The 15,857-nt window shown below is 39.5% G+C and overlaps 1 protein-coding gene across 2 annotated transcripts in view; it reads right to left on the bottom strand.

Moving 5' to 3' along the window:
* MYPN (myopalladin) overlaps nt 1-15,857 on the bottom strand; it is an 88,811-nt gene that overhangs the window by 34,357 nt on the left and 38,597 nt on the right. For both annotated transcript variants that reach the window (XM_065922436.1, XM_065922434.1), the window contains 4 exons: nt 12,052-12,193; nt 10,182-10,205; nt 7,213-7,329; nt 6,067-6,436 (listed from right to left, as the gene is read on the bottom strand). In XM_065922436.1, coding sequence (XP_065778508.1) covers nt 6,067-6,436; nt 7,213-7,329; nt 10,182-10,205; nt 12,052-12,193 — 653 coding nt within the window. The remainder of the gene's footprint in view (nt 1-6,066; nt 6,437-7,212; nt 7,330-10,181; nt 10,206-12,051; nt 12,194-15,857) is intronic.

Here is a 15,857-nt window from a genome sequence, read left to right as displayed (position 1 = left end):
TACCAATTTTAAGATTTGTAAGAATGAACCTGAGTTTCAAAACTGTTAAGGTTGCTTCTTCTTGTGGTTCTGGAATATGAAAGAATTTCTTATGGATTTTAAGTGGTTGAGATAAAATGTCAAGGCTTTTTGACAAGCACTGCAGAACAAACTTGGGCTATTGTATCAAGTACCTTTGAAAGCAGTTTGGCGACAACAGTTGGGGCGGTGTGCTCTGGAGCCAGCTCTCATTGGCTCTGGAGAGAGGATTGTACACACCTCATCCCAATTCCCAGCTCAATGATCTTTCTTTAGTAACTTGAAATCATCCCTGGTGGGAGGAAATTGGCAAGTGCTGCAAGTCAGGGCTTCCCTGCCTCTGTCGGTAATTAAAACATTTGCCAGTGCACCACTGATTAAGATAACTAATTCTGGGTAAATATGTCTCTGCAATCAGATTTAGCTGTGGTTTTAGCAGTGGTAATCATGCTGGCTGTGCAGAGAGCATAATTTAGGCACCACTGGCTAGAGTCAGTTGGCCTGGGAAAGGATCCAGGCATAGTTTTTAAGTGTAGGGGAACTGTTCTTAAATTTCAGCAAGCTTCAGAATCCTCTGTTGGGCTTGTTAAAAGATAGATTTCTGGGTCCCACCCCCAGGGCTTCTGGTTCAGTGGGTCTCAGTGGAGTACTAGAGCCTGTATTTCTATCAGGCCCCAAGGGGACGCCAGTGCTTTGAATAGCAGGCCTCTAGGTGGTTCTTGCCTGCGTCCAAGACTGAGAACCACTGCCCTAGAGAAACACTTGTCCCCAAAGCATGCATTTTCCTAGTACATTCTCATTTTGTCTCTGACATTTTATCCACTTTAAATATTTATTCTTGTTTTTCTGGCTGTGGAGGAATGTGTGTATGGGGCTGGGTGGGGTGATAAAGGGTTGTAAATCAGGTTCACCAACTTTTATGTAACCTGTAGTTTCCAACTGGCTGTACCTAAGAATAAGCTGTGGAGAGATTATGATTCGGCTGGGGTGCAAGGCATAAATATTTTTCAGAAGCTCTATATTTTATTCTAGAGTGTAGCCAGGATGAAGAATCACGTCTTTAGATAGCTTAATATTCAAGTCGAAATTTTCAAAGTCTAAATTATCTAGTGTTTAAAATGATGATAGTGTTTAAAATGATAGCTTCCCTTTGCAGTTTTAAGATCTATCAGAATTCTATTTTCTATATGAATGGCAAATTGAAGAGCAACCAGAAAATGGTATCCTCAAGATTACTGAGTCAATATGTGTTAATGTAAAACCTAAAAGATTAACATCAATGAGGTTAAAACCAGTAAGAAAAGTGTGCAAGCATGTGGATTCACAAAGGGAACATGTGTGTGTATGAGAGAGAGAGAGGGAGGAAGGAAAGAGGAGGGAGGAAGGAAAGAGGAAGCGGGGAGCATCCACATGCATATTCTTGTCTCTAATACAAAATTTAAGGAAGGCAAAACATATTAAAGAATTATATAGTGCTGAGAACTGGATTTTTAGAGGGTGTCACTACATAACTTAGTAGAAAGAATTTTTTTTTTTTTTTTTTTTTTTTTTTTTTTTTTTTTTTAGAATTTTTATATTCATTGAAAATTTCATGTGGTAGCCACTGCTGGCTGACTACTTAATTCTCCCCTTTGTAAAGGGACTTGATTTTACTCATGGAGCCAACCTGTGCGCTAAAGACTACACTTCCCAGCTTCCTTTATTGTTAGCATGCCATGTGACTAAGTTCTGGCCAGTGAAATATAAGCAGATGATTTGGGATGAGTCCTTAGAAGACTCCTTTAAAAGAGAGTAATAGCACGACTTCTACCCATTTGTTCTTTCTGCTGCTTGAAATGCAGATGTGATGACTAGACCACCATCATCCGTCTTGGACCATGAAGGGACTTAGAAGCCAGTGCTAAAATGGCAGAGCAGAAGATAAAAGACTGGGTTCTTAATGACTGTAGAGCCCTGATAACAGCCCCAGTAGCCCCTCTAATTCCTTTATTTCATAGAAAAATAAACCCTCATGTTTTTAACTCACTGTTACTTTGGACTTTCTGCAACATGAAGGTAAATCTAATAGCCCCTGAACAGTCCCTGGTGGCTCAGATGGTAAAGCGTCTGCCTGCAATGCGGGAGACCTAGGTTTGATGCCTGGGTTGGGATGACTTCTCTGTGTGACTTCACTTACTTAAACAGTCCCTGGGTAAGAGGAGGCTCTACAAAATGGCAAATGGATTGTCTGGGGTTACCTGTTCTCACAACTCACTTCTCTGAGAATTGCTTTTACACACAGTTGTGATTTGATCCATTTGACTCTTCTTCCCTGTAAACCTAAATCCTCTGCACCTGACCTCTGTGTCTGACTCTTTGTGACCCCATGGACTGTAGCCTACCAGACTTCTCTGTCCATGGGATTTCTCAGGCAAGAATACTGGAGTGGGTTGCCATTTCCTTCTCCAGGGGATCTTCCCAACCCAGAGGTTGAACCCAGGTCTCCTGCATTGCAGGCAGATTCTTTACCATCTGAGCCACCAGGGAAACAAGGCTGGTATTTGGAATGGAGCTTCTGAGAATGATGTAGTTAGCAGTGAAAAGACAGTGAAAACTGAAAGTCCCTCAGTGGTGCCTGACTCTTTGCGACCCCGTGGACTATACAGTCCATGGAATTCTCCAGGCCAGAATCCTGGAGTGGGTAGCCTTTCCCTTCTCCAGGGGATCTTCCCAACACCCCGGGATTGAACCCTGGTCTCCTGCATTGCAGGCAGATTCTTTACCAGCTGAGCCACAAGGGAAGCCCAGTTAACAGTGGAACTTGACAGAAATCGTGAAAGGACATGTCATTATGGGCCAGATATGAGTTGATGAGACTTCCAAGAGAGAAGAGTGGAGAGGATATGCAAAGAGGAAACAAGGAAGTGCTTGGGATGGAGCATGAGCAGCAGATAGAAGCCAGACTGACCATGTATGTGATCCTAGCTCCTAATGAGTCAGTTCCTAGGCGGGTTGATAAGAAGTCCAGGGTCCCTAAGGAGGAGAGAGAGGGGTCTGGGGCTCTTGAGGAGGAGATAGGGGTCTGGAATTCTCAAGGAGGAAAAAAGGGCAAATGTCTCTTTCCCCCCTCTACATTCCTTAGTCTTAGTCTCACAAGATATTTTTTTCTTTAAGCCAGAACTCAGTTTAAACTCTGTACTAAGGATTATATAACAACAGTGTACCCTGCCTGAGGAGTTTCTCCTTCTGGAAAACCTTCTGGCTGATCCTGTTATTTTAGAACCGTTTACTATGGGAGTGGGTCTGGTAAGATCTTTCTATTGTTAGTTCTAATCCTGTCATCTTAAAATATAAATTGTGGGAGTGGGTCTAGTAAGATCTTTACAACCTTGAGACATTCTTTTGGTTTACTATAATAACCAATTGAAAACATATATAACTGCCTTGCTAACACTAGCGAGGGGGACACTCTCCGTCCCCCTTCTGATGTCTATGTCAGAAGCTTTCTCTGTCCCTTTTTCACTTTAAGAAAACTCTGGTACACGAACGCTCTCGAGTGATCAAGCCTGGTCTGTGGTCCCAAAGCTAAATCTTCTTTGGAGATCACGAATCTGACATTTTTCACTATCACTAACTCCCCACTCTCCTCTGTGCAGGGCCTGGCTGTGTTTTGTTTCTCATTCCTGCTTATATCCCTATCATAACCTCTTCCCTTCTTTTTACTTCAGGTAATTCCTGTTTCCTGTGACTGGCAGAACTTTGAGGGGACAGAAGTTTAATTTATATGCAGAGTGCATCATGAGAAACACAGGACTGGATTAAGCACAAGCTGGAATCAAGATTGCAGGGAGAAATAGCAATAACCTCAGATATGCAGATGACACCACCCTTATGGCAGAAAGTGAAGAACTACTAAAGAGCCTCTTGATGAAAGTGAAAGAGGAGAGTACAAAAAGTTGGCTTAAAGCTCAACATTCAGAGTACTAAGATCATGGCATCTAGTCCCATCATGTCATGGCAAATAGGTGGGGAAACAGTGGAAGCAGTGACAGACTTTACTTTTGGGGGTCCCAAAATCACTGCAGATGGTGACTGCAGCCTTAAAATTAAAAGACGCTTGCTCCTTGGAAGAAAAGCTATGACCAACCTAGACAGCCTATTAAAAAGCAGAGACATTACTTTGCCAACAAAGGTCCGTCTAGTCAAGGCTATGGTTTCTCCAGTGGTCATGTATGGATGTGAGAGTTGGACTATAAAGAAAGCTGAGTGTCAAAGAATTGATGCTTTTATTGATGAACTGTGGTGTTGGAGAAGACTCTTGAGAGTCCCTTGGACTACAAGGAGATCCAACCAGTCCATCCTAAAGGAAATCAGCCCTGAATGTTCATTGGAGGGACTGATGCTGAAGCTGAAACTCCAATACTTTGGCCACCTGATGGGAAGAACCGACTCATTGGAAAAGACCCTGATGCTGGGAAAGATTGAAGCCCACAGGAGAAGGGGACGACAGAGGATGAGATGGTTGGATGGCATCACCGACTCAATGGATGTGAGTTTGAGTAAATTCTGGGAGTTGGTGATGGACAGGGAGGCCTGGTGAGCTGCAGTCCATGGGGTCACAAAGAGTCAGACAAGACTGAGTTACTGAACTGAAGTATTTCTGGGTGTGACTTGTATGTTTTGTAACATTTAATTTTATGCCCAGAATTTGTGTGGTAGGGAGAAAAATATAAAACTAAGCAACATGAACTGCTTCCAGTGAGTACCCTGTGGTCAGCACCAAGAAACAGATGATAGGAGTCCTATTACTGTAGATTTCATTGTTGATATTTAAAGGTCTATGTTTTTATCAATGTAATTTTTATCACTTTGATGTGTGGATCAAACAGAACATACTAGTACTGTCACGTTCAATGCTTGCTTTACTATGGATGCACATGAAATATTGCAACTGGACGCTGATGGAAGCTCTGAAGAGGGTTTGGGCCACAAGTGCATCAAATTCAGAGTTGACTGAATTTTTATGACTTCTTTCATCCCATTACATTTATATGAAGCCTACTGTGGTTACCATAGCATATCTAGCCATATCAAGGAACTGTCTAAAAAACAGTTGATATCTTTTCTACAGTGAGTATAAAAACTTAAGCTGAAGTAGAAATGGGAAACAGAGAGATAAAATTATAGGTTGTAAACATTATTAGATCTAAGAAAGGGCTTTGTAAGAAGGGTGTAGAGGTGGGAGGGAGGTTCCAGTGGGAGGGCACCTAGGATCTATGTATACCTATGGCTGATTCATGCTGGTGTACGGCAGAAACCAACACAAAAATTATAAAGCAATTATCCTTCAATTAAAAATAAATTAATTGAAAAAAACAGACCAATAGACACAAAGATATTTATAACAGCCCATACGTGGCAAATCTGGGTTTTAAAATCCAGGCAGTTTTAGCACAGGGAACTATATTCAATATTTTGTAATAACCTACAAGAAAAAAGAATCTGAAAAGGGATACATATGTATAACTAAATCACTTTGCCATACAGCTGAAACTAGCACAACATTGTAAGTCAACTATATCTTAATTTCTTTTAAAAAGGAAAAAATTCAGGTGCAGAAAATATTGAAGGATGTGGAGGGACTTCCCTGACAGTACAGAGGTTAAGACTATGCTTCCACTTTAGGGGACACAGTTTGATCTTTGGTTGGGGAATTAAGATTGTGTAAGCTGCTCAGTGCAGCCAAAAAGTAAAATGGCTCATGAAGTTGAGTCAAAAAAAGTTTATTAAAACAGAAAAGTGCCGAAGTGCTTCACCTGGAGCCATCTAGTATAGGACAAATATCTTTTTGAGCCAGTTTAGATGTAACATTTCTTGGAAGTAGAATATGAATAGTAAGGATGATAGTGATAGCCCATTTACATTGATGTAAGGATATATGATTTGCAAAGCATTTAATGTATGTTTTCTCATTTCATAATTCTCCTTTTCAGTTTCATCATTTTTAAGAAGGGCAGACTCAGAGAAGGTCGCAGGCACTCTTGGTTATCTATTCTAAATTTTACTTACAGTTTGGGTTTGGCCAGAACTGGAGGGGGCTCTTTGACGGGTGAGGAAGGCTCAGAGATTTTTGCTGACTGTCCATTGAATCTCTCCTGGAAGGAATCTGGCCTGGTCTGGTGGGTGGTCACCATGCCACCCTCGGAGGATTCTTCACTTCCTTTGTCATCTTCAGGCAGGTTGAAGTGCACGCGGAGCCCGATCCTTGAGCTGGACCGGGGCTCGTTGTGGTTCACCAGCACCCCTTCCAGTTTGGGTTTAGGGGGTTGTTCCACAGGAGGCTCTGGGTTGGGTGGGGATGGCTGTTGCTCAATAAGAGCCAGATTGGTGGTGAAGTTGGCTGAGTGAAGAGACCCATTGTTTCTGAGATCTTCGTTTCCTGAAAGGATGATAACAGGACCTGAGCCACTAGCCTTACTCAACAAGACTGAGAAAGGACTGTCACCCTGAGTTGGGGCAGGTATCCAACTTAGGTGAATGTGCTAATTAGAGATGCTTGTCAAAAACAGCAAACACAATCTGAGGCATTAAAGAATGGTAAGGATACAGGGGGGGGAAAACTCAAAAAAATCTAAGTAGCATTTTGGAAAGATTTTAGAAGTCTATGTAAGACCAAGGAGATGTTTTCTTAGGGAGTATAATAAATAACAGCAGGATAACTGAGATGGTGGTGATAAATGTGATAAGAAATTAGAAATTGAATTCTGTTCAGGAACACTTTCCTCAATAAATCAAAAACTTTTTAGGAAAGCCACATGAGCTTCATATGAAAAGCAGTAAGAAAGGATAAAGTACACTCTTCATACTCATATTTAAAGTCATAGTCTAAACCAACGGTCCCCAACCTGTTTGGCACCACGGACCGGTTTTGTGGAAGACAATTTTTCCATGGACTGAGGCAGGGGTTGGGGAGGTTGGTTTCAGGGTGATTAAAGTGCATTACATTTATTATGCCGCTGCTGATCTGACAGGAGGTGGAACTCAAACAGTAAAGTGAGATGGGGAGTGGCTGTAAATACAGATGAAGCTTCACTTGCTCACCTGCCACTCACCTCCTGCTCTAAGGCCCGGTTTCTAACAGGCCACGGACTGGTACTGATCTGGGGGCTAGGGAATCCCTGGTCTAGACTGTTCCGGCATTGGAAGAATCCTTACCTCTCACATCTAGCTGTGCAATGCTTGACACTGTGCCATATTTGTTGCTCGCAGTACACGTGAAGCACCCAGAGTCTTCTGCAAATACCTCGGCAATGACCAAAGTACAGATCTCCTCTAAAGCCAATAAAGCAGAGATGGTTACTGACTTTTTATGGAAATGGAATTATGGAATTTTCTGATATTAGATAATGATTCTATAAAAGTCAATAGAAGAAGATGATTATATCATTTGAAGATAATTAGTCCAATTATTTGATTGAATTGACTGGTTAGCAGACCAAATGAGCCAAAGGATGTAAAATGAATAACTCCATGCAGACACTCAGCAAGAGGATTTAATAATAATGTAATATAGATTATGGATTCATAAATATGATGTTTTTATGTCATCAGCCCAGAAAACAAAAATAGAACCAAGAAACAATAAGCTGAAAAATCACAAAAACAAAGGATTTAAAGCAAGAGGAGGCTATGGCTGATTCATACTGATGTGTAGCAGAAACCAACACAATATTGGAAAGCAATTATCCTGCAATTAAAAATAAATTTTTTAAAAAAGCAAAGGGAATTCTGAGTGAACTAAAAGGATTGAAAAAATGATTTACAGATCTCACTATTTCCGTGGAGAACTATTTTCTCCTTTTTTTGTGACTGGTTCTGTGGGGAATTTTTGTCATGAGGTAATTTTAAATGTAGGCCATAATTTAAAACTGGACAGTAAATATTTTGCTTAGCTACTAGTAATTAGCTGGTAGAGCAGCTTAGAATTCTGGGTGGAAAAAAAGTGAAATGCACCTTTTCTTTTGTGATACAATGGTAATTCTTATAGATTACTCCAATATAGAGCATGAACCCCCTTTGAGTAACTGCTAAAGTGATTTCCAGATAGACTCATATGATTACAACCTTAAATTATTATAGTTAGGTGTTCCTTGGCATCTAATGAAGAGAGGTATAAGATGGTAACATAAACCTCCAGTTACCACTCAGTAGAACTGACATTAAAAACAAAATTTAAAAAAGCAGAGTTGTATTAGAAACTTGGCTTCTCAGTGTTTCCTGATAACTGGATTGAATTAGCTAGACCACTTCTCGGAAACCCAGATGGGAGGCCATGGCACAGTGTTGAGTACCTGCTCAGTTAACTCTTCATCTTCCTTCCTCCTTACCAATGGAATGCTGGCTTTGTGCACCCTCCTTGAAGTGATCATAGGCTTCAAGGCAGACTGGCCTCTCCCAGCCTTGGTTGGTGAATCGTGATTGGTCATGCTAACCAGTCATGCTAACTCTGGTCTTGCTTAGGTAGTGGCATGTGACACACAATTTTGATCAATAAGATATTAGGGAAAGTCTCCTGGGGAGTTTCTGGGAAAGTTTTCTTTGCTCTTTAAAAGGAATAAAAGAGAGCATTATTCCCTATTTTTGCCTCTGGACATTGTCATCTGCATGTAATACCCAGAACTGTGGCTGCTGTCTTGGGTATATGAGTAGAACCAGCTTAAGAGGATACTCTGAAGGTGACAGAATGAGGGGAGGAAAAAAGCTTGGTCCTTGATGATCTGAGATGCAAAATTAAGCAATCTCAAGATTGCCATTTCTTAGGGCATTTTGCAATGTGACAAGATAGATTTTTCTTGTTGCTTAAGCCACGTTTGGTTAGGTTTTCTTTGCTTGCTGCCCAAAGAATCTTAAATGATGGAGAGGCGAAGTTTGGTTTTTGGTACCTCTCTGTCCTTTTTCTGAGGCTTATGCTTCCTTCTCTCTGTTCCCCTTCCCAAACATTTGCTCTCTCAGCTTTCAGCAACCTGCATTCAGAAAATGATCTGATAAATTTATTCAGACTACACTATACCTGCCTGATAAAGTGTTCTGTCTCCAAAGGGTATTTGCGTTATATAAGGTGGAAGGAAGAACTCTCTGGACATGAAATTTTAGATTGTGGAGCTTGGGCTTATTTTAGGGCATGGACCTCTTTAGGGTAACTCTGAAATTATTTTGTGTATAAGACTACGTAGTGAAAAAGCTTGTTCTGGTTGGAAGTATCAAAAGACTGAAATATTTTCAAGGGGAAAATTGCTTCTCCACTGCAAGCAATGCTAGAGTAAGACCACTGTGGTCTTTACTATATCCCCAAGGGCCTACTTACTGCATAATCCAATGTTATGTAACATGGATTATTGTTGTTCAGTTGCTAAGTCATGTCTGATTCTTTGCGACCCCGTGGACTGCAGCACGCCAGGCTCTCCTGTCCACTGTCTCCTGGAGTTTGCTAAGATTCATGTCCATTGAGTTGGTGATGCTATCTAACCATCTCAAGCTCTGCCACCCCCTTCTGTTCAGTGTCTGTATTGGGAATGCTTTTCCATTCAGTTTTTGGGAGAAAGAATTATAATAATGAAATTCCAAACCATGATTCTTACCCATGGGCACAAAAACAATCTTATTTTTCAGGGTGATCACAGAGAGGACATTCAGATGTTTACGCAGTGGTTTGTGAATGACTTGTATTTTCTAGAGGTAAGAGCTTCTATGTCATCTTAATATCCTCCCAACCTAATCTAATAACACCACTAACATTGTATTGATTCTGAGTTGATTCTGTGAATTTCAAAATCTGATGCATAACTTTTGAGAAACATAGGCTATAGAACTGGAATTGATCTAGCATCATGGAAATTGCTTAGCCCAGTTGAAGGAAATGATAAGTAGGGACCAATAAAAGAGGGAAAATGTTCCTAAGAAACATTCCTCAGGAACCCAGAACTAACTGTATTCACAATAGGTATTAAATATATATTCCAAATTTGTACATGCTCCTCATTTCCTTCTCCTACAGTAATAGCTAGAGTTGGCTTCTATCTTCTTTCTAAAACTTTTTTTTCTTGTCACCAGTATAACTGCAGTATGTTTTATTACATATTTCAAATCACTGATCACATGAAAATGAAAGTTAAAATGATCTTTACCTGGCTCTGCCATGGATCGAGGTTCTAAAAGGAAAAAAAATTAAAAGATTCTGAGCATTCATTTTACTGAGACATGATATTTTCACCAGAAGCTTCCCATTGGATTTCACAATTTTTTTCTGCATACTCATGAGCAATTTGACAAAGCTAATCTGTAAATGTTAAGTAAAATGACCTTAGCACCAATGACCTTGATGGGGATAGGATATTTATCATAGAAGAGCAGCAAGAGAGAACTACTACTTAAATGATGTGGCTGCATCTTGGGACACACCTGGGTTCCACTTGAGACATGTAAACCTTAGGTTGGGAAAAGTTACTGAATTAGCTGGTACTCAGGATGATTTATTTTTATTGTTTTCATTCAGCCTGACCTGAAAAATTTTGTGAAGATTGAGAGATCATTCTTGGCTTTGGGCTATCACATCTTGATATAATATAGACTATACCTCCTGCCCTAAGGTTTCTAATGTTAAGAGCCTCAGGATAGATGACAGGTTCCTCAAGAGCAGTTTTTATTTTAAAATTCTTTGGCATTTCTGAAAGTGCCTGCTTGGTACTTAAAACAGCTGCTCAACTAATGTTTGTGGAATTGCAGTCACGCAGAACAGCCTTTAACACTGATAAAACTAGTGAGGGTTTCTCTTTTTTCCTCAGCTTAAATGGTATTCAGAATATTATTGTTGCTGCTGCTGTTAAACTTAATAGTAATTTGATTCATATATCTAATCTATTTTGTGATAGACAGGAAAAAATGAACAAATTTCAGCATATTTATGACTGAAATGTGTCAAGCTGAAAGCACTGCACGACAAGAAAAGAAGAATTAACCACTTGGATACACACACACATACATGTTTATTACAATAAAAAATAAAACCCCAATAAATAACCAAAAAATGATATGAATAGGGCAATTTAAAAAATAAATTCAAAGACCTAATAAATATGAAAAAGAAGTTCCTTCCCACGTCTAATTAGTGAAGTGCAGATTAAAACAAGTGTTCTCATTTTGGACCTATAAAATTAGTGAAAATTAAAAAATATTTAAATCCATTGTTAGTGAAGGTATTAAGACAAAGGAATTTCCCATGTATTTCTGGTTGTAGTAGAATATAACTGGAACAGCATGTGTCCCAGTTCAGCTGGGACAGATATCTGGTTTATTCCTAGGATCTCTGTGTAATGATTAAGAGTACCCTCTTTTACTCTCCAAAATTAGATGATCAATTATATGATCACTGTAAATTCAGTTCAGCCTTTTAGGAGGGCACTTTGGCAATTTATATTAAAAGCTTAAAAATTGTGAATTTACAATAACAATTCTAGTGCTCAAATTTATTCATAGATATTCTCTGTTAACATGGTTTGAGATAAAGTTTATAATATTAAAAATTTGTGGACATTCTACATTTTCAACAATAGGTGATTAAGTAAATATTAAATTGAATTGATTTTAAAGGTAAAAAAGATTTGTATTAATATGGAAAGATATTCATGAAATGTTGAGTGAAAAGTCATTTTACAAAAATGATTTATTTTTATTTAAAAAACATGCATGTTCAAGAGGGAGGGGACATATGTCTGGATTTCTGTCTGGTTCATGTTGATGTTTGACATAAAAGAACAAAATTCTGTAAGCAATTTTTCTTCAATTAAAAAATAAGTAAATTTTAAAAAAATGCATGGGAAAAGTTCTGGAGAATGTACACCAAAATATTAACAGGGTTTAGTTTGATGGATTATGATTATAAGTGATTTTTATTTTATTCTTTTTTATTACATTTTAATTAGCTGCTAAGTTATAAAATAATGTACACAATAAATTTATAAAAATTATTTAAAAAATAATTTTAAAGCATTGACTTACTTTTCTGTAAAATTCTGAAATCTGGAGAATCTTCTATCAAGGTCCCTTCTCTATACCATTCAACTTTAGGAGATGGGGCTCCTTTTACTCTGCATTCAAAGACAACTAGCTGACCCTCAGAGGCTGATAAATTTTGTAACATCTGTAATGAGAAGAATATTGTTAGAACCAAAAAGTACCTGTTTTTGGAATCTACTTCAGGTGCTGAGTTTTCCAAAAAGACACTATTTCTTCCATGTTTGGGTTTTCTCCAAATCTTGTACATTTCCAGCAGCTTCAATTTGGTGGATATACATCAAATCTATTTTTAAAGATAGACTCATCTGTGCACATGGGATACTTTTCCCTCACTATCTTCTTCCTTCTCTGTTGTAGTGCCAGACAAATACTAGGCAAAATGTTTTCAGGGTTTGCAAAAATACTAATTTTCAGTAAAGTCATTCTGCTTCGTTTGAGAAAATGCCCAAGCAAGAGTTTAGTTTTCAGAAATAATAACAATTTAAAAAATCTGCAGTGAGTATCTACTAGGTGTATTCAGTATGAAAGTAATGTATTTTGGGGGGCTTCCCTGGTGGCTCAGTGGTAAAAGAATCTGCCTGGCAATGCAGAAGGCCTGGGTTCAATCCCTGGTCTGGGAAGATCCCACATGCTGCAGAGCAGCTAAGCCCGAGCACCACAACTATTGACCCTGTTCTCTACAGCCCAGGAGCCACAACTATTGAGCCTGCGTGCCACAACTACTGAAGCCCCAGTGTTCTAGAGTTTCCCAAACAAGAGAAGCCACTGCAATAAGAAGCCCCTGCACCACAACTAGAGAGTAGCCCTCACTTGCCATAATTGGAGAAAAGCCTGAACAGCAGTAAAGACCCAGGGCAGCCAAAAAATAAATAAAATTTAAAAAATTTTTCTAAAGAAAGTAATGTATTTTTCCACATAAGAATGTTCCATGAGGTGGGAAATCTTTGTGGGTAAATACTGACTGTTTTCTTGGCTTGCTTGTCAACTTTCTGTAGTCCTGGAAGTTGATGCTTGTTCTGCTATTTTGTTTTCTGTATGTGTTCTTCACAGTATAACCTCAGAGTCTGTTGAGGGATATATAGAATGGCAATCTCTATATAATCATAACTGCATGTAAAGTTTTGGGTCATGGTAAAATATGTCATAATTTTGTGAAGGCATCATTAAATCCTCTTTCAAACTTCCGCAAAAGTTTACAAAAATCACTTTTGACTCTAAAATATCAGTCTATTCTGTAATAGACTCTATGGGAGAGTGGAACTCCTTTTATAACTTGTCTTTCACTCATCGTGATTTGTGAGCTTAAAGTCACACATTCATTTGTGTAATTGGTACTTCATTTGATTGTGAAAAGCCCTGTTGGCATGTGTGTGGGCACATTTTTGTTTTTACCATAGGCTGAAAGACTACAAACATGGGAAAGGTTCTGATTATCTTCCTCTACAAGCTCTGTTAGCAATACATACTTCAGGCTTTCCTATTATTACAATTTTGGGGTCTGCATTTAGGTATTGGCTCTTGCTTCAGAGTGGGGTGGGGTCTAGGATTTGATCCTTGGGTCAGGAAGAGCCCCTGGAGTAGGAAGTGGCAACCCAGCCCAGTGTTCTTGCCAGGAGAATTCCATGGACAGAGAAGCCTGGCGGGCTGCATTACCCAGGGTTGCAAAGGGTTGGACACTACTGAGCCACTTCCACTTCACACTTCACTTTGGAGAAGGATGGGCCAGTAGTTTTTTTCGCTTTTGTCATTCACTCTGATAAATATTTTATGATTGTTTACAGCTCTTGTCTTAGCAATATATGGTATTTTGTGCATGGACCCATCATAGTCACACCATCTGTCTAAGGAGTAACAAGGTGAGGAGAACCACATGGTTTGAGCTGCAGGAGATTTTTACCTGAGAAGGGCGTGTAAGTTGATATGATGACTGCCAGGGGGCGCCACAGACAAAAGTTAGTGGATTTAGTGGGTTTTTTGTTTTTTTGTTTTTTTTTTTTTGCATTCCCAAATTTGTTTGCTGAAGGAGTTCAGGATGGAATTTGCAGAGTGGTTTCTGAAGTAATAAGGAACTATTTGATTAAACACCTGTTTTTTCCGTGACTACTCTCAAACAAAGGCTTCTAGTGACAAGAATGTTCTCAATAACTAGGGAACATCACTGAGTTTTGGGTGTTCCTGGCAAGCTGGTGAATATGCCCTTCACTCTGATATCTGAGCTGATTCTGTGCGAAAATGATAGTTTGGGAGCCTATTGAAAACTTTAATGGCAATCAGACACCTCCCTGGGATTCATACATAATGAAGTCTCATTTCTTCTGAGGCAAAACAAATTAAAAAAAAAAAAAAAAACCAAAGCAAACCAAAAAAAAAAAAAAGTGGCAGCTGCAGAAGGGATTGAATAAAAAAAGTGTGGCACATTTAAAGAATGAATATAAGCAGAATGAGGTCAATCTATACATTCTGACCTGACTTGCAGTTCAGGTATATGAACCAAGTCTCAATCTGGCAGTGCTGTGTGTGTGCTAAGTCGGTTCAGTCGTGTCAGACTCTTTGTGATGCTATGGACTGTAGCCTGCCAGGCTCTTCTGTCCATGGGATTCTCCAGGCAAGAGTAATGGAGTGGGTTGCCATTTCCTACTCAGAGAATCTTCCTGACCCAGGGATTGAACGTTTATCTCTTATGTCTCCTGAACTGGCAGGAGGGTTCTTGACCACTAGGGGCCACCTGGGAAGCCCCAGTCCGCTTGCAGAAGGACCTCCTTGAGAGAATATGTTACTCATAGTTGAGACCACTGTTAGCTTGTTGTAAGTACTCACTTGACATTGAAAGCAAAGACTTGTGTTCTATTGGAGACAATAGCCAAGACACTTGAATTACTACAGTTATAGAATATGCCTGCTAAGTGTCTGTGATATGAGATGGAAGCTTGTTCCAGTGTGATACACCATCAATACTCAGTAAGGGAGTTGCCATGGGTCGTCTTATAAGCCACTTAGAAAAGGTTGTTGAAGGTCATGGTTTGAAGGACAATGATAGTTGTTATTGCTAAAGGCTGTGCTTTTCTACCAAAGTCTCATGACAAGAAATCGGCTCACATCACTGTCCAAACCAGTTACACCATTTGAACATTTTGTAAATGGGGCCTTGTTCAACATAGCAGTAGGTCTTAGGCTGTTACTAATGGCACATTGTATAAGACTTGATCATATTTATCTTGACCTCACTGAAGATGAATAAGACATGAAACATTTCCCAACAAGCAAAGATTAAGTTAGTCTTAACTGGGAATTATGGATTTGAATTAAAGTCCCTATAATGAAAAGTCTACGACCTGCTGAGGTAACAGTATCTAAAGTGCAAATCCGCCCTGTGTGTCATCACCGTACTGATCATCCAGGAAGACATTCTTTGCAGGGTAACTTGACAACACAACCGTAAGAAGCATGTCTTCCACAGCCATTTGCTATTGGATTTTTTTTTTCCTCTGTTCCTCCTAAAGACACTCTGAAGCCACAAAATGATGAAAGCAGCAACTCCTTCTTAGCCGAAATGGAAGTGATTCACCACAGAATAAATATTATTGGGTGCCTGCTTTGTACCAAGCGCTGTGTGCAGGTGTTGTAAATGTGACTTGAAAGCACACAGTTCCTGCTCAGTGAGATCCACACCCACAGATAGAACGCAGGGACATCCTTGAGAAGAGGCATCTCCCTTACCGGTTGAAAAGATGTCAGCTACAAGGTTCATATTGCCACTTTATTCTTTTTTTTTTTAATCTAGTGGCTAT

This window comes from Muntiacus reevesi, chromosome 2 (genome assembly GCF_963930625.1).
Source record: "Muntiacus reevesi chromosome 2, mMunRee1.1, whole genome shotgun sequence".
NCBI classification, from domain to species: domain Eukaryota; kingdom Metazoa; phylum Chordata; class Mammalia; order Artiodactyla; family Cervidae; genus Muntiacus; species Muntiacus reevesi.
This window is presented reverse-complemented; position numbering and strand designations above follow the sequence as displayed.